This window comes from Aethina tumida, chromosome 7 (assembly GCF_024364675.1).
Source record: "Aethina tumida isolate Nest 87 chromosome 7, icAetTumi1.1, whole genome shotgun sequence".
NCBI classification, from domain to species: domain Eukaryota; kingdom Metazoa; phylum Arthropoda; class Insecta; order Coleoptera; family Nitidulidae; genus Aethina; species Aethina tumida.
This window is the reverse complement of record NC_065441.1, coordinates 16,594,426-16,611,864: the sequence shown is the minus strand read 5'-3', so window position 1 is coordinate 16,611,864 and position 17,439 is coordinate 16,594,426. Positions and strand designations below refer to the sequence as shown.

General features: G+C 30.0%; 2 protein-coding genes across 3 annotated transcripts; one reads left to right on the top strand and one right to left on the bottom strand.

The window, feature by feature from the left end:
* Positions 1-34: 34 nt before the first annotated feature.
* On the bottom strand, positions 35-6,269 carry LOC109606755 (open rectifier potassium channel protein 1). Of its 2 annotated transcripts, XM_020023296.2 has the most exons (6): positions 5,839-6,269; positions 5,124-5,282; positions 3,177-3,341; positions 2,995-3,116; positions 2,701-2,941; positions 35-1,919 (listed from the first exon to the last, which is right to left on the bottom strand). In XM_020023296.2, the coding sequence occupies exons 2-6, from the start codon at positions 5,263-5,265 to the stop codon at positions 424-426; spliced, it is 2,166 nt and encodes a 721-aa protein (XP_019878855.2). In that variant the 5' UTR covers positions 5,266-5,282; positions 5,839-6,269; the 3' UTR covers positions 35-423. The 2 variants fall into 2 exon arrangements, with proteins under 2 accessions (XP_019878855.2, XP_049826156.1); XM_049970199.1 differs by lacking the exons at positions 5,124-5,282; positions 5,839-6,269 and adding an exon at positions 3,796-3,873.
* Positions 6,270-10,842: 4,573 nt separating this feature from the next.
* LOC109606756 (putative ATP-dependent RNA helicase DHX57) lies at positions 10,843-15,288 on the top strand. The gene is made up of 11 exons (XM_020023297.2): positions 10,843-10,989; positions 11,048-11,162; positions 11,214-11,392; positions 11,451-12,184; positions 12,239-12,782; positions 12,879-13,508; positions 13,560-14,247; positions 14,296-14,505; positions 14,559-14,732; positions 14,786-15,019; positions 15,080-15,288. Exons 1-11 carry the CDS (start codon positions 10,928-10,930, stop codon positions 15,218-15,220), a joined length of 3,711 nt encoding a protein of 1,236 aa, XP_019878856.2. The 5' UTR covers positions 10,843-10,927; the 3' UTR covers positions 15,221-15,288.
* The last annotated feature ends 2,151 nt before the right edge of the window (positions 15,289-17,439 follow it).

Sequence of the window (17,439 nt, the reverse complement as noted above, 5' to 3'; positions counted from 1 at the left end):
AAAAAATTATTTATAATTCATAAATAAGAAATAATAACTTTAAAAGAGTTTATTCATAAGGGAAATAAATACATTGTATTTAAAATAAATAATAATAATAATAATACATATACTAATGAGTATCAAGAAGAAGGAGATTTTTACCTAATAATATAAAAATATTTTTTGATACATTTAACTCTAAAGTTCATAGGAATGTTTATCATAATACTGATAAAAGTTAATTCTAATAATGAAGCTCTTGCAGACCCTGTTAAAATTTTCTACTACTTTTTCTACATAAAAAACAACTGGCTGAATATATAAAACAAATGTAGATGTAGTTCAGTTGCATTTGCAAAAGTTGTGACTAGATAAATTGGTCAAATTTAATTAGCACCAAAATTCAGTCTTTTAAAGCATCCTTTTCACTGATATAGAAATTCATTGTTTATCACTCGTACTATCGTTTCTATCTTTTTTTATCACTTGTCGTTCGACTGGTCCAGGTCGAATGGAAAACCTCCTGTTCCGTGACCGAATCGACCTTCTAATTTCGGCAGGTGCAGGAGAATATGGCGGTGGCGGCCCCAAAATATTCTCGTCCACTGGTCTCAAAGAAAATCTCCTTGCAACAGGCACGTTGGTGGTTTGAGTCGGTAGCAGAGAAGCTCTTCTGTTTTGGAATGTGGATTGTATTCCGGTTCTTCTCGTCCGTTGCGGCGAAGTTGATTCTGGAGGTGTGAAGCTGGCGGTTCCCAGTTTTCTCTTCGGTCCATCGCCCGCTATGCCTTCCGAAACGGTGAGAGCTGTCAAAGCTCTAATAAAATCAGCCACGGAAGTTTGCTCCAACACAGATTCGTTGTAATTAGATATCGACTGTCTGCCTGTTCTTGTTTGGCGAAGGTAATTTTGCTCGGGTGCCTCAAACATACTAAAACGTCCTCTATTAGTTCTTTGAAGGTAATTTCTTCTTTCCGCATCAAAGTTATTTTGTCGACGGAGGAAATTCTCCTCTGGAACACAGAACATAGTTTGCCTGCCTCTTGCGGTCTTCTGTAGGTAATTCTGTCTTTCAATGTTCTCATTTCTAGTTTCGTTAACGGTCTGACTTTCCACGTCGACATTTTTATCTTGATTGCTACCGAATGCATCCCTGAATCTTTGGAATATGTTAGAACTCTTGCGGACTCGTTGAATGAACGACACCGAGTTAGTTCTGTTTCTGAATTGATCCGATTTCTTCTTTGCGTCTTCACCGTACCAGGTGTTGCCATTTTCTACTTCATAGAATGTTTTGTCTGGCGGCCTGTAATCACTCATCGCTCTTCTTCTAGCTTGCCTACTTTGTGAGATGGCAGCTAACGTCGAATTAGAGCCGTATCTCTCACTGGCCAAAATTTCATCATCACTGAAGAGATTAATACCTTCTCCCGGGTCAGATTTTTGGCTCAATGCATCAACCATTTTGAGCAAAAGGTTACGTTGTTGCATGAGAGCATCTGAAGGACGGAAAGTGAGTTCTTTATCGATCTTCTCTAATTCAGTGTCGGACTGATTTCTTTGCAAATTGCCGACGACAACTGAAAAGGCACGTTTCCTAACCTCGTAGATTGAATCATCACTTCTGTACATTGATATGTCTGGACAACTTTGGGTTCTTGCCAATGGTTTTGGCTCAAATTCCCATTGATTTTTGTATACAGGTTTAACTTTGATAAGGAGAAACTCATGTAAAAGAGTGCTGAGTTCGTGCCTGATTCTTTGAGGCGTTTTCTTGATGTACTCCTCTAATCTTAGCACTTTTTTACTCTTCATTCCTTGTGCTATGAAATTTATTACCATCAGAACATAACCAAGACCTCCAATCACCCATATTATGAGGAAAGCTTGGTAAATTGCGTACCATATTGGGTGTATATTGTACACGTTATTTACACCTGTAATAAAAAGAAATGTGTTACTGTAGTTATGTAAGATCCATCAATTTAGTATGGTAAAATAATATTATTTTAATACGCTTTAAAATTGTGAAATGTGCCACAAGATTATGATTTTGGTCAGAAATTTTCATGGTATTAAATCTAAGTTTACTAAACCTCTGTTTTTGGATTCGACATAAAATTCTGCCTTTACTCAATATATAAAATTGATTTAATTATATTAATCTCCTTAATACTCCGGTTTAAAAAATCAAAGAACCTTGTTTATTGAAGACCATACTATGCCAGAGAAAATTTATTCTAAGATTTAAAAAATTGGAGCACACATTGACAGATTTTCTTTTCAAGGTAGTTTCCTTTTTTCATCAATCATTAATTAATGTTATTTATTTAATTGTAGATACGCCTATTTTATCAGTATTGATGTAAGCCAGTAAGTAAATATTTTATAATTGGCAATGACAATCAGGTCTAGTGTGTGCAATTATTTTCTCCTATTTTGTACGAAAAAGGTTGAATAATTGAATCTTGTTTTAAGGGTAAATTAATTAAATTAAACTGCGACAGTTTTAATTGATAATCGCACATTATAATTTACTACTAATTGATAATGCATAGTTTTATGTCCGTATTAGTATCAACTGGATTGGAATTCATTAAAGAGAAGTGACATGTATATTATTATTGGTTTTAAATTATATTAAATCAGTCCAATTTGATAATCATTAAGATAAGTTTCATTCATTTCCAATAGGAAGTTATTAGAAATAATTATTACCTGCGACATAATCCCCGAAACCGATGGTGGTAAGTGTGACGAAGGAGTAATAAACTGACACATCATATTCCCATCCTTCACAAAACGTCATAATAAACGAAGGCAGGAAGATAAAGAAGATAAAACCTGGTGTAGCATACAAAAAAATCTGGCTAATCAAGCCTAACCTAGCAATACTATTTTCTTGTCGACCTTTTTTCGATTTCCTCTGTACCTTCCATCGATCGTACAACTTTTCAAACTACAAATGGACATTTTTATTATGAAACAATTAATTTTGTTTGGGAAACTTACATTTCTTCCGAAGTATGCACCCGTGGAAATCATGACAATACCGTTCAGTGGAATACCAACAAGGCCATAGAATATCATTAATATTCTAGACAGCATTGTAGTCGGTGCCAGATTGCCATAACCTGCCAAAATAACAAAGTGTTAGATATTGTTTTTGGAGGTTTGCATTGTTTTGAACTTACCGATGGTACTGACTACTGTTATGACAAAGAATAGTGAATGATAGAAGTCCCATTTTCCTTCAGGTATTATTTTACTCATGTTTAAGGAGAGAGGTTTTCCACAATAGTCGGTGAGACGTTTAAAAAGGTCTTGGTTATCTCCATTATAATATTTCTTCAGTAAAACTGTAAACAAATTTTCATTATTAATTTATAGGAAATTATGAAGTAATCTAATTCTAACAATCAGAAAGTATTTATCACAATTATCGATTATTTTGGAATTGGAATGAATTTTCAAAAACATTTTTTTAGATTCAACTCTGATCTATTGCGAAACAAAAATTCCAACAAATTTAGATAAAATATTACTTTTCAAGTAGTATAACTGGAAATTACTTTTTGTAGTTACTAGAAATTTTCAATAAAATTGTATCGAGAAAAAACACTTGTAATTCAACTACCGAGAAAATAAATTTTTTGGAAGCACTTTTTTTGTTTCAGAATTAATCTGAAACTTTCGCATGCCATGATGTATTTGCACTTAGAATACATTAGACAAATTGTAGGAGTGAAAAAACATCTGATTGTTTGTTTATGTGTATAATTATCACATTAGATGGTGTAAATACATACTTACAATCAATTATAATATTGTTGAACATGAACAATCAGTAGGTGTTAATTTCATTATAGTTAAATGTTTTGCAACCTTCTATCTGTGCCATTTGCGAATGATATGATTCAAATATTTGTAAGTTATTGATATCGAACCAAAGTTGGTGGAGTTCCTGCGGTTTTTGCATACATAATGTTAAACTTGAAAGCAATTTTTACATACTTGTTTACTAATGATAAAACAAATACAGTATTAGTAGTAATAGTATTGTTTCATGTGAATGAATAAGAATTTGTAGAATGAGAATTCTGTATAATTTATTCATATTTAGTTGAAGTTTTATCAGCTGCATTAATTATAATACACGCAGGCAAAACGTTTTCATTTTTCAAAATTTTTACTTTGACATTGATGGATAAATTGCAAGGGGTAAAACACTTACGTTTCAATGTTACTACTTCAAAAACTGATTAAATTTTATTTTTTACGAGAGAAAAAAATTTTGGTCACATGATAACAGTACTTAATTTTATCTGATGTAATCTTGTTAATTTGGAATTAATAAAAATTCTTGAACCATTTATATCTTGATCTATCATGGTGAAGTCATCGCAAAAAATGCATAACTTGTAATGACAAGATATTGTCTTGTGGTCGAAATTTATTTTTCAAAATTGTAAATCTAATCAACATTGATTTGAAGGAAATTTTGTGACCATGACATCTGATAATTAATAATTAACCAAATCACGTGGACATTAAGATTTAATCTGCATTAATCATAGACAATAATATTGGTTTTAAGATTACGATCGAGTGGATTCTCACTTGATCATTGTAACAAATCCTGAAGAGAATAAATAGTGATAAGTAAAACATTCATCTATGGCAATAAACAATACAAAATAAAAAATATAAAAATCTAAAGGATATCAATTGTATTCATGCCATGAAACAATATAGATAATCACAAATATTTGTTAATTGCAAATTCTAATGGGATGTGGTTTTAATGGGAGCCAATATTTCAGTTTTGGCAACTTTTAGAAATCGACATTAGAAATGTGCTTAAGAATCCAATTTCGATTATATTGACGAAAATTTTCCGTCTGCCTGAAAATTAAGTTAAAATTCTCACTTCGTTTAAAAAATTTTGCAACCAACTAAGATGAAGAAATAGTGAAAATGTTCGCAACATATACGTAAAATTTATATGGAAATCACGACGTGGTACAAGGAGTTTGTCCCTGTTAGCCAAATTAGAACCGTTGGAAAATTGTTTAGTCATTTATTAGTTGACGGTCACTGAATAAGTTTATATTACATAGAAAATATTTTTTATTTCTTACCTTCTATTTCTAATCGTTCCTTCCGTTCCTGCAACAAGCGGATCTTTTCTTCTTTTGATTCTATGTAGTAGAAGATTGAAGCCCCCAAAAGAAGGTAAATGGCGAACAGACAAAACACCAAAATCCATTGTTTCCTGTTCATGTCTGCATCTGATTAATCTGAAATTTGCGTTTTATATATTTTTTCAATATTGTACTTCAATTTAATATATCTGATAAAAATCATTTACGTAGGTACTTTAAAGTGTGATGGTGATTTAAATTTTTAAGAGATGTAAATGTAATTTTCCAGTAAATTATTTATTTTATTACTAATATTTAAAAAATATATTTAATACTAAATTATTAGACTATTATATAAAATTGAAAAGTCGTCAATGAATAAATATAAAATTTATTAAGTTTAATTAATAGATTTAACGAATTATTTTAAATATCATGAATGTCATGTATGAGATAATTTTATCAAATCACGGTCAACACTTAAAATTAATTAATTCTAGTAATTCACAAAATTATATTTAATGTTTATACAAGAACTGAAAATTGTTCTGAAAAGAAACAGCTTTCAGTTTAAAGAAAAGCAAGAATATTAGTCAACTTATAATATAATATTTTATTACTTATTTGTTACTCAATAATCACATGTGGACTTCCTATTCTATAAATAAAAATGCCGCACATTAAAATAAAAGTAACAAAATTTATAGCTTACCTAAAAGGTCTGAAAATCACCAATAAAAGTTCCACACACGTCCGAACTGACTCCTTAACACTTTCGCGGATGATTTCCGTTTGCCCAAAAAATTACCAAAGACAAACTAGCACTAATGTAATAATTAATCGTTGGTCAAATCAAAAATCGGTCTCTGGCAGATCGCGTTGTTGTAAAATCAACAACAATAACGTAACGAACACAATGGGCAAAATCAGACTTAATTTGGGGGCTTGTCCCGGATTGTTGTGCACTTTTGTATCCTCCACTCTGCCACGATCCATTATGCATCCAGCCTAACAAAACACATCACAAGATCTATGATCGCGACTGATACGATATTATTTATTGTAATTATAATTTTTTCCTAATCAACAATAAGATAATGTTCACTGCGCGCAATTGTCGTGAATTTCTTTCTGACCGGCAAATTTAAGCACCGTCTTTAAGTGTCATAATGGTGTTGGGACGTCCTTGTTCAAATCGTTTTATAGAGTGATAATATAGGGGGGAAATTGTTTAAAAGTTTATATGTGCGTCGAGTTTCCTGCGACGATCGCACTTAAGTAGGGTGGTTTTTATCAGTATAGTCGTTACTCATAGGGTGTGTTTTGTATATTTATATTGCGGTTTTTGCAATCAAAATTTGTAATGATTTCAATTATAACGATTATTCAATATTAGTATGAATCAAAAAATATTTAAAATTATATATTAGCTCTTAAATGAAATATAATTGATTAATATTTAATCAGTTTAGGGAATCCTTAATAAAATAACGACAAAACATGTTTTAAACATTTATTGATAACAAATAATTAAAACATCCATTTATTAAATAACGAACAAATATTTACTAAATTGCAATCTAATTACACATATAAATTTAAACGAGATATTTTTTATAAAGTATAGTCGTCTTTTTGTTCCTTTATAGTTCCTAATGTATGCAATAAAATATAATTAATTTAAATCAAATAAGTATAAATTAATATTAGCAATATACCGCAATAAATATTATAATTAAGTTTGGAAAAAACATACAGGTTTTTACTTAAAACCAAATATACGTCACAAATTTCAATAATGAATATTTTTATTTTTTATTTTACCACTTAAGAAATAGAAAATAACTAAAAATAAAGTTTTTTTATTTTATTTAAAAAATGTCATTAATAAACATTTCTGTTTCAGTAAACTGTTTTACTTTATTTAAATACAAACATGCGACTGAACTATTTAAACTATTATAATTACTAATAAGAATTCAAAGTTAATGTTCCATTTAACAGACTGTTGTAAACTAAACCAAATAAGTAATTATAATATACAAACTTCATATAAAATAAGACTCCAATTTACGTTAACATTATCGTAATAGTTTTTACCGCTCTATTCTAAAAATGAAAAGAAATCTTAATGAAATAATACGTGATCAATAAAATGTATATTCGCCATTTCCTTCATCAATTTCTTCGTATCCATAATCATTTTGAATCACCCAAGTACTAGAAGGCTGAAACTTACGTTATAGTAATACTTGTTACTTGACAATTAGTCACAAAAGTTAACATACTTCCTCTTTTGCGGCTTGCTGATATTATTGTATTATTAGAACTGGTATTATTTAATTCAATTAATTTTCGTATCACACATCTGAAATGTATGGCGGGGAATTTTAAACGTTACGTTCCCATTGGGTAACTAACCTTGTTCATGTTTTCAAGAGATTATTTGTTATTATAAAGAGAAACTGAAATATACTTTAGACATAATTCGGAAATGGATCTGAAATTTTATAATCAGTTAACCTGAAACTGTTTCGATTCGTATCTCAGAATGGGATTAAGTTTAAGTGTGCTTAATCCCTAGATCACTATTAGTTTATTTTGATTAAGCCATATCATTTGATTCATGTGTTTATAACAGATAATGGTAAAGAACGATCCTGTTTATTTTTAGAGACGGTCTTGTTAAAGAATGCCATATATTATTTAAATTGTTGTATTAAATTATGAAATGACCCATTGTAGTCCGTCTCAAATCTAACTTACTATGTTTACATTATGGCCTATAATAAATAGAGCACTCATTATTTAAATAATATATATATATATATATATATATATATATATATATATATATATATATATATATATATATAAGTATATAAGTGCTAATCCGAAAAATCGGCTTATTTCCAGATTTGCGTTTTAGAGTCAATGTTCTAATTGTAATCATTGTATTTAAATTCTTATTAGTTTAGTTAATAATCATAGGAGCAATTATTTTATTATCTTAATTAAATGATATGTGACAATTTGATTACTCGATAATTGATACATCATTAAAATTGAGAATTCCCACTACTTTACAGCAAAACAAGTACTTATATTATCATGGAACGAAATTATTGTTGTACCATTAACTTTGAAATCTAGATTTGGAGCAGTTAAAAAAATTAAATGATATAAGATCTGAGCTTGATGTATTTGAAACTAGTTCACATTGAATTATGAAAACCGGTGCATAATCTTGAAAAACGTCGACTCTAGTCAGTTTTCACACTTTTGCGAATGTTAATTCAAATTATTTAAATAAATTAGTAATCTAGTTGATTTTGGTTTGTGGTTTTTAATTTTATTGATCATACCACTTGACACAATTCCGGTTGGTACTAATTGTTTCAAAAAATATGCGTCAATAATAACATCATAAATATGTTGAAATTTCAACTTGAAACACTTAACATAACTTATTTAGCATAATCGTTTCCACGATAAGGATGCAAGAAGGATAAAAAAATGTGTTTATTGAATTTGTGTGTACTGTGTGAATTGATGTATGTTTAATTTTTCAATAAAATAATTATTACTGTATAATTAATTGGGTTTGGATGTCTGTTAGCACCTAATTTCATTGTTTGCAGATGAAAATATTAGCAATGAAATTATGGCCATAGTAACTACTATTTATAGAAAATATTTAAATATATGTAGTAACATTCAAATACATTTTTATAACATTTTCACTCATTAATTAATATCATTGTTTTAAATTAACAGAAGTAATTAAACTTTATTCAAAATGAAATAATTTTTTTATACTTTAGTTTTAGTTTTTATTGTTAATGATGAAACGTTAATATTGGTCTAACGTAAATAATTACTTTAATATTCTGCGGTGAGCCCAACGTCCATGTTAATTAGGTTAAATTTGATAATTTATGCAATGACTCAAAAAATATTACTCAATTTATTTGTGGTTCGTAATGTTATAAATATTGAAACGGACAATACGCATTTAAACTATAAATTTATAAAATTTAAGGTTTAAATGCGTGGTCACTTTTACTTATCTTATCTATGCTTAATCAAATCAATTTTGATAATTTGATAAGCCTTGTATTTTTTACTCATTCATATTATTTGATTGTCTTGGCAACAATCATTTTGTCAATAGATCTCCAACATTCTGATTGTAAATATGTGTTTTTTATATGTTTTGATTAAAAACCTTCTCATTAATTTTCTAAATCAATGATTTAAAGTTTTAAATATGTATTGATTTTAAGTACTGGAGTATGTGGTCAGATTGTTAAAAGTAAATAAGAAAAACCCGGTTATTGTATAACTCTAGAAAGGGGAAATACTATGATAATAATAAACTGTTAAATGTAAATTTTACGTGACCAGGTTTTATTGATATAATTTTACAAATGTTGCAAAAATTTTAACTTATCATTGATAATTGAAAAAGTCACTTTGGTTTTTATACGTATATTTTTATGATTCTAATTACTTATTCCTATTATACGAAATTTCTAAATTTTATTACGACGTGTGAAATTAGTTGAGGGGAGTTTAAGCAATACTACAAAGAAATTTCGAATTTGCTTTTTACATTAAAATCATCTAACGTTTGTCTAATGTTGGTTTTGTTGATTTAATATTACTTTCTTCTATTACAATATGCATTTATAACTAAAAAGGTTGTTATTGCACTTTAATAAAATAAAATATTAGTTATTAAATGTAATAAAAAATTAGAAATTAAAACGCATGATTTATTTAGAGAATCTAGTAATTTACATGGTTGTTAGCCTTTGTTAAAATATATTACATGTAATGATACCAAGGATTTTCAAGTCGCTTATCCAAACGAAATAAAAAATGTAAGCCTTGCATGAAAATGCCTACACGTTAGATCAAATGATAAAATGTCATTTTCGATGCATTAATGGCAATTTTTCAATGTTGCAGTTGAACGCAATAATATTTTGCGGTTTCTGTCCATGTTTCTACTTCCATCAAAAGAAATAATTCATATTTCCTATAAAATCGAGGCTAATAACTTATTAAATCCAATGAAGCGAGAGATTTAAATGTTTTATATTTCATTGCGATTATGGTATTTTAAAATTGAAGTAGCGTAAATTCTTTTTTGTTTAAATTTTAAATTTCCCTAGTTTTCTCTCCATCTATTATGTTTATTTGATAATGCTTAAACTTATGGTGAAGTTTTCTTCATTAACAAAATGATGCATGTGTAAATGATGAAAAATATATTGAAGTTTAAACTAATATTTAATTTGTATAGTGATGAAAATATTTCAAAAACAGCAAGGAAATTTTGAAAATTTTATTAATAAAATATATGAAAGGTTTGATATTTTTAAATATCTAATTAAATATGTGTACTGAATAGTAAATACGAGTATAACATTTCGGTTTTGTTTTCCCACGAACACATGCGGCCATCTAGGATAAATATGCTAAACTTTTACAGTATTGTCGTTATGAGATTACAGGGTCCTGTGATGGTCAATAACATTTTAAATAAAATACTTTTATTCAAAGTACATTTCTAAACATTTAAAAGATAAATATATTCATTTAAATAAAGAATTGGTTATGAATTAGTTATAAAATTTAAATTATAAAAATTCACCATAACTACTGTGGATAGATCATTTGTCTTTTCGTGGGAACTACCTGTCACCGATCTGTCAAATTGTGATCCCGTATTGCAACACATTTTCCATTCGTTGTGCAATCCGGTTAACATCTCGCAAATTTAAAGTACCAGAATGGATGAGGTTATCGACAAAAGCGACTTTTTTCTACGTGACATTCCCGATGTTAAAATTAGGTTTTTCTATTCTAACCTCAAAACTTTTCCAGTTCAATTTAATCTTATTGTTTTTCAGCCGACAGCCCGTTAAAGTCGACCGACCACAAGTGAAAGAGGAGTTGCAATTTATCAAATTATCGGATGATGTACAGGAACAAATTTTGGAAACTCTGAAATTTATTCATGGACCTGTAAAAGTATTGCTCATGTGTTGTAACATTATGTGATCGAGTTTCTTGTAGGATTTTAAATTGGCCTCAATCAGTGACTATGAGGAAAGTAAACTAAATTTTGGTAAGAAATTTTGGATAGGAAGAGGCAGTTTAGTAGTTAAAGGTGTAACAAACTTTTCACAATCTAAAGATGGATCAGATAATGAGTTTGACAGGCTCAGGGAATTTGCTTTAATGAGGTTGCAAAGGTTAAAAAGTTTCCCTAGTATATGATAATTAAAAAATTCAATAAATTATTGATTTCAGTTATGGATTTCATGGTACTCATTGCCTGGAAGCTTTTACATATTGCAATGGAAATGTTGAAGATGCTTTATATTTACTTTATCACAAATACATGAGAACAATGCCTTTGGAAAATGTGGAACACAATTTAACAGATGTGGAACTCTTGGAACAGAGAACAGATGAGAAAAGTTCTTTAGAGTCAATTTATGATCAACAGTTTAATGAAAAGGTTCAAGATGTTTGGATATTAACATTGAAGTTAGACTATTTAATTAAAATGTTCCATAATAAAGAAAGTAAGAAAATTACTGTCAATGTAAAAAAGAAAGATAAATGTAGGAATTTTATTAGGGGTAATTGTAAATTTGGTGATAAATGTAGATTCTCCCATGACAAGGAAGTGATTGAAATTAAACCAGACCAACATTTAAATGATTTTAGTTTTGAATTGGAAATTAGATTTCCTCCAAATACCAAATATCCATTTGAAGCTCCTTTAATATTCCTAAAAACCAATGCAGTATTGCCACCACTAGTCAATTTGCATATATGTAAAAGATTGTATGAAGAAGCATTACTATTGGCACAAGATGGTATTCCTTGTGTTTACACAATAACTGAACTGTTACAAAATGAAAATGAGATCACTGAACATTTAAAGAAGGATGTCAGTTTTTTGGAACCAACTGAGAAACTGTTCCCTATTATCAATGACACCAAAAAAGTTATTAGACCTTCACACTATAAAAAGGGTAACAATTACTATGCATTTTTATTAGTAGATAAAACAATGTTTTTTTTTTAAGGTAAAACCAACAAAGATAACAAAAAGAAGTTGTCCTTAGAAGACATCCAAAAGGAGGACTCACGAATCGTTGAAAATTTCGCGAAGAAACTGAAAGACCCGAAGTACGAACGCATGATCCAAAGTCGTAAAAACCTTCCTGCTTGGCTCTTGAAAAAGGATATTCTGAACACTATTCAAAAGTACCAGGTGGTGGTGGTCAGTGGCGAAACTGGATGCGGTAAAAGTACCCAGGTACCGCAGTACATCCTCGATGAATGGATCGCCAATTACGACAACGAAAACAACGGACACATCGAAATCGTTTGCACGCAGCCAAGAAGGATATCGGCTATAGGTGTGGCCGAAAGAGTGGCCGAGGAACGGATTGAGAAGATAGGTGATACGGTCGGTTATCAAATCCGATTGGAGAGCAAAATGTCGAACAGTACGAGACTCAGTTTTTGCACCACCGGAATTTTATTGCGTCGTCTAGAAAGCGAACCTCATTTGCAAAACGTTACGCATATCATTGTTGACGAAGTCCACGAGAGAAGCGAAGAAAGGTTTGTTTTTTTAAACTAGAATTACTTAAAATATACTTTTAATAAACATTATTGTTCATTTAAAATATATGTAAAAACCTTGTTATTATATTTCAGTGATTTTCTTCTTTTGATTCTTAAAGAATTGTTGGCCGTTCGTAAAGATTTGAAAGTAATTTTGATGAGTGCTACTTTAAATGCCAATTTGTTTTCTGATTATTTTGGAGAAGTTCCTATTTTGAACATTCCTGGAAGGACGTTTCCAGTAGAACAGTACTTCCTGGAGGATATTTTAGAGGCCACCAATTACGTCCTAGAAGAAGGTTCACAGTATTCCAGGAAGATTAAGAAGGATTCGGATTATTTGGAAGCCATGATGGCCTCTAGTGAAATAAATTTTGCCAACGCAATGCCAAAAGATAATATTAGAGACGATAATCTTAGTTTAACACAAACTATGGCCAGATTTCAAGGTTTTAGTGTAAAAACTTGTAAAAATCTTTTCTTGATGGACCCTGAAAAAATCAATTATGAACTCATTGAATCAATTTTGACCTGGATTGTGTCCGGAGAACATGACTATCCGAGGACTGGTTCAATTCTAATTTTTTTGCCAGGGATAGCTGAAATTACTAGTTTGTTTGAACAGCTCAATGAACATCCGACCTTTGGACCCAGACATGGCAAATTCATTTTATTACCTCTGCACTCATCTTTAACCAGTGAAGAACAAGCAGCTATTTTCAGGTAAATCTTGCTTCCGTTTCTTTAATAAGTTGTAAATAAATTAATTTTTAGGAAACCCAAAAACGACCAAAGAAAAATTGTGATATCAACTAATCTAGCGGAAACTTCAGTGACGATAGACGATTGCGTGTTCGTCATAGACTCAGGAAAAATGAAGGAAAAACACTTCGACCCCAATAGGAACATGGAAAGCTTAGAGACAGTGTGGGTGACAAGAGCCAACGCCCTCCAAAGGAAAGGTCGAGCGGGTCGTGTGATGGCGGGAGTATGCGTTCACTTATACTCCCGACACAGATTCAATCACCACATGTTGCCGCAACCGATACCCGAAATTCATCGGATACCTCTCGAGCAACTGATCCTCAACATCAAAGTGTTGCCCAATTTCGAAGACAGAGACGCGAAACACGTATTGGAATCGTTCGTCGAGCCCCCGGTCACCGAGAATGTCGCTACAGCTATGAAAAGACTTCAAGATGTCGGAGCGTTGGACAAATTGGAGGCTTTGACGGCCCTCGGCCATCACTTGGCTGCCTTACCCGTCGACGTTAGGGTGGGAAAGCTGATGTTGTACGGGGCAATTTTCAGTTGCGTTGACGCGGCGTTAACCATTGCTGCATGCTTGAGCTACAAAAGTCCTTTCGTTTCGCCTTTCGGAAAGAAAGACTTGGTAGATGCTAAGAAGAAAAAGTTTGCAGCAGGTTTCAGTGACCATATTACTGTATTACTGGCGTATAAGGTAAGAATTTTTAATTTTTAATCGCATTAGGCTCACTGAACGTTTCAGAAATGGTTAGCGACTTATAAGAAAAGTGCTTTGGCTGGCAGAAATTTTGCCAATGAGAATTTTCTGTCTCAAAAAACTTTGGTGACCATAGCGGATATAAAACATCAGTTTTTGGAATTGTTGGTTGACATTGGTTTTATTTCTGTTAATTTGACTGGCGCCAGAAGACGAACTGGACAAGATAACGTTTACGAACTTACAGGATCAGAAGTAATTATATGCTATATAAATATTTGATGGTACTAATAATTGATTTTGAACAGTTTAACAAAAATGGAGAGAATTACCGATTGCTATCATCAATAATTTGCGCTGCTTTGTATCCAAACATTGTAAAAGTCTTGACACCATCGAAGAGTTTTGTAGCAAGTGCCGCTGGTGCAGTGCCTAAGGAAAATAACGCCAAGGATTTAAAATATCAAACAAAACAAGAAACAGTAAATATAAACATTTATTTATTTTTTTACTTTAACATATTTGATTATTTCAGGTATTTATGCATCCAAGTTCAATAAATTATTCCGTAACTCATTTCCCGAGTTTATTTCTGGTTTACCAGGAAAAAGTGAAAACTAGTAAAGTTTATTTTAGGGATTGCACTATGGTCCCTATTGTTCCTTTAGTGCTATTCGCTGGTTTCGATCTTAACATATCCGTCCAGGAAGGCTCGACTTTTGTCAGCCTGGAAGATGGCTGGATTATTTTGCAGGTGGAAGAACACAAAGTGAGCTGAAAATATAAATAAATTAAATCAAATATATTTAAAAATTTAATTTTGTTATAGATTGCTGAAATGATGAAAATGATCAGAATTGAGTTGTTTGATTTGTTAGAAGAGAAAATCAAAGATCCTTTATTAAATTTACAACATCATGACAAAGGAGAGAAAGTGATAGAAACAATTTTATCAATGATAAACTCATAATAGATATTATTTTTGTTATTTATTTTGCATCAGATTATCTTGTTTTTTAATAAACAGTTTTATTTTCACATACTTTATTTAATAATGTACCTTTGTAAATATGTACTATTGTTATTACATAAAATATTTAAAAGTGTTCATATATTTATAATTTTTTAACTGGAGTTTTATTTCATGATTGACATATGCCCATTTCATCAAACAAAAATTAATTAAATTTTGCTTAAATTTACTAATATGCTCCGTTTAGTTTAATCCACAATTATACATACAGATGAACAAATAAAACATTATCACAAATCAAATTGCAAGCGAGTAACAAAATCACCTAATCAAAACAATTTGATGTATAAATTCGTATTTATGAATATTTGAATTAAATATATAGACTGATTAGATTTATATTACCTAATTGTACTAACTGAGTAAACAGGAAATTTTGGGTTCAGTATTTTGCGTATTTGCATCTGCGGTTTCAATGATATTGTTTATAGTTTTGTAATTCGAACGATTTTAATGGTTACCACAAGTCAGAAGGATCCAAATTCTAACAGAATTAATCGCCAAATTGTGATTTTTGAATCAATTATGTGAACTTAGTCATGAAATAAATTGGAGCCAACTGCAGAAATCAATAAATAATCAGCAAATACCTGAAAATATCAAATGGTGGCAATTGAATTGAGCTTGGAGGGTTTCTTTAATTTGCGAGATATATATTCAAAGAAAGAAGCCTTATCTTAACCTTTAGAGTATATTGGTTATTTAAGGGTAGAGGCGTACTATTACACACCTTTGCTCTATACAAGAGTTCCATTCAAAAGACGATTCTATGATGAAATTGCGAATTTATTATTTGACTGAAATTTATTATGGTATAATAAACAGGAGTTTTTATATTGATAATAATCAATTATTCAAAATTAATTACATATCAGTTTCAGTAAAACAATATTCCATTAAATATTGTGTATTAACGTAACGTAATTTAAATTTCTATGCGGACGTTTAATTTTGTGGCCAAATTTAGCCATATTTGCAAATCATTAATTTAAGATATTTTGGCCAAATTAATAACCAACTGATTAGTTTATGAATTATTCAATTACAGAAGTCAAACACAGGCTATTATTTATTATATATAAAATTTGCTTATGTAGGCCAGAAAGATATAAATATTAAATAGAACAAAAAATTCAGACTGTTTTTAATTAAAATTAAAACAGGCACGAAATACTTTTCATATTACTTGTTTAAAATGCGTAGGCGTAAAATAAACTAATAAATTTAAATACATGAACAAAGATTCGTGAGAGTAACTGTTTGCAGTGCGTTGTTATTTACAAAAATATCAGTCTAGACGGACTTTTTTCATTTGTTTTTTTTAAGTACAGGAATGTTAATCATTGATTTAATTATTACGGGGATGTTTAAAATTCCTTGATTTTCCATAGAATATAATCATATTCATAAATGGTTTTTTGAGAGTGGTAAAAACTGAGCGTTTTGCATATTCAAAATATATTTACAGTGGTTAATTAATTAATTCTGTAAATTAATTCAACTTATGAAACAACTTTAAATTTAAAGTTTTTCAAACACTGCTTGGGAACTATAATCATATTTCAACAGGATATACCAACACCAAGTACAATTTCCTGCCATGCTATATTACAATTATCTTGCGTACATTGTATCAAAACTTTTCGCTTGTAAGTTACGACAATCGAACCCGTTTCAAGTTGCAAACTCAGCCATATTCAACAATTTATGTAAATTGATTGTTTTCATTTACTTTTTTTTTAATTTACATTTAGAATAATATTGGCCACATTCAAAGAGAACAAAAGAAAACTGAGCGGGGATAATTAAAATTTTTCTCATTTTTATGATTTCGGTTTTACAAATTAATTTTGTTTAATTGTCTGAAGCGTCCTGTCATTAATCCAAATGGACCTTGGGAAAAAAATTTAATTTAATATCACGATTTATTATACGGTTTTTTAATAAGAATTAAAATTGGACGTGGACAGATTTAACAATTATCCCGTTTTTTTGCATCATTATACATTTTTTCGTCGTTTTATTTCATTGTTTTGCATGATATTTTTTGCAATTAAATTACATGCTTAACGTTCATTCTCTACGTTTAAAATTAATGATTTAAAATGAATTAAATATATTTTATTTCAAATTGTTTTTCTATTGAGTGAGCTTTT

Excerpts from the sequence above, each read along its gene's own strand:
- LOC109606756 (XM_020023297.2), top strand. The coding sequence starts at position 10,928 with ATGGATGAGGTTATCGACAAAAGCGACTTTTTTCTACGTGACATTCCC. Across the intron at positions 11,163-11,213 it reads TGAAATTTATTCATGGACCT|GATTTTAAATTGGCCTCAAT; the intron begins GTAAAAGTATTG and ends AGTTTCTTGTAG. Across the intron at positions 15,020-15,079 it reads TGCAGGTGGAAGAACACAAA|ATTGCTGAAATGATGAAAAT; the intron begins GTGAGCTGAAAA and ends ATTTTGTTATAG.
- LOC109606755 (XM_020023296.2), bottom strand. The coding sequence starts at position 5,265 with ATGAACAGGAAACAATGGATTTTGGTGTTTTGTCTGTTCGCCATTTAC. Across the intron at positions 3,117-3,176 it reads AACAGTAGTCAGTACCATCG|GTTATGGCAATCTGGCACCG; the intron begins GTAAGTTCAAAA and ends TTATTTTGGCAG. Across the intron at positions 2,942-2,994 it reads GTGCATACTTCGGAAGAAAT|TTTGAAAAGTTGTACGATCG; the intron begins GTAAGTTTCCCA and ends GTCCATTTGTAG.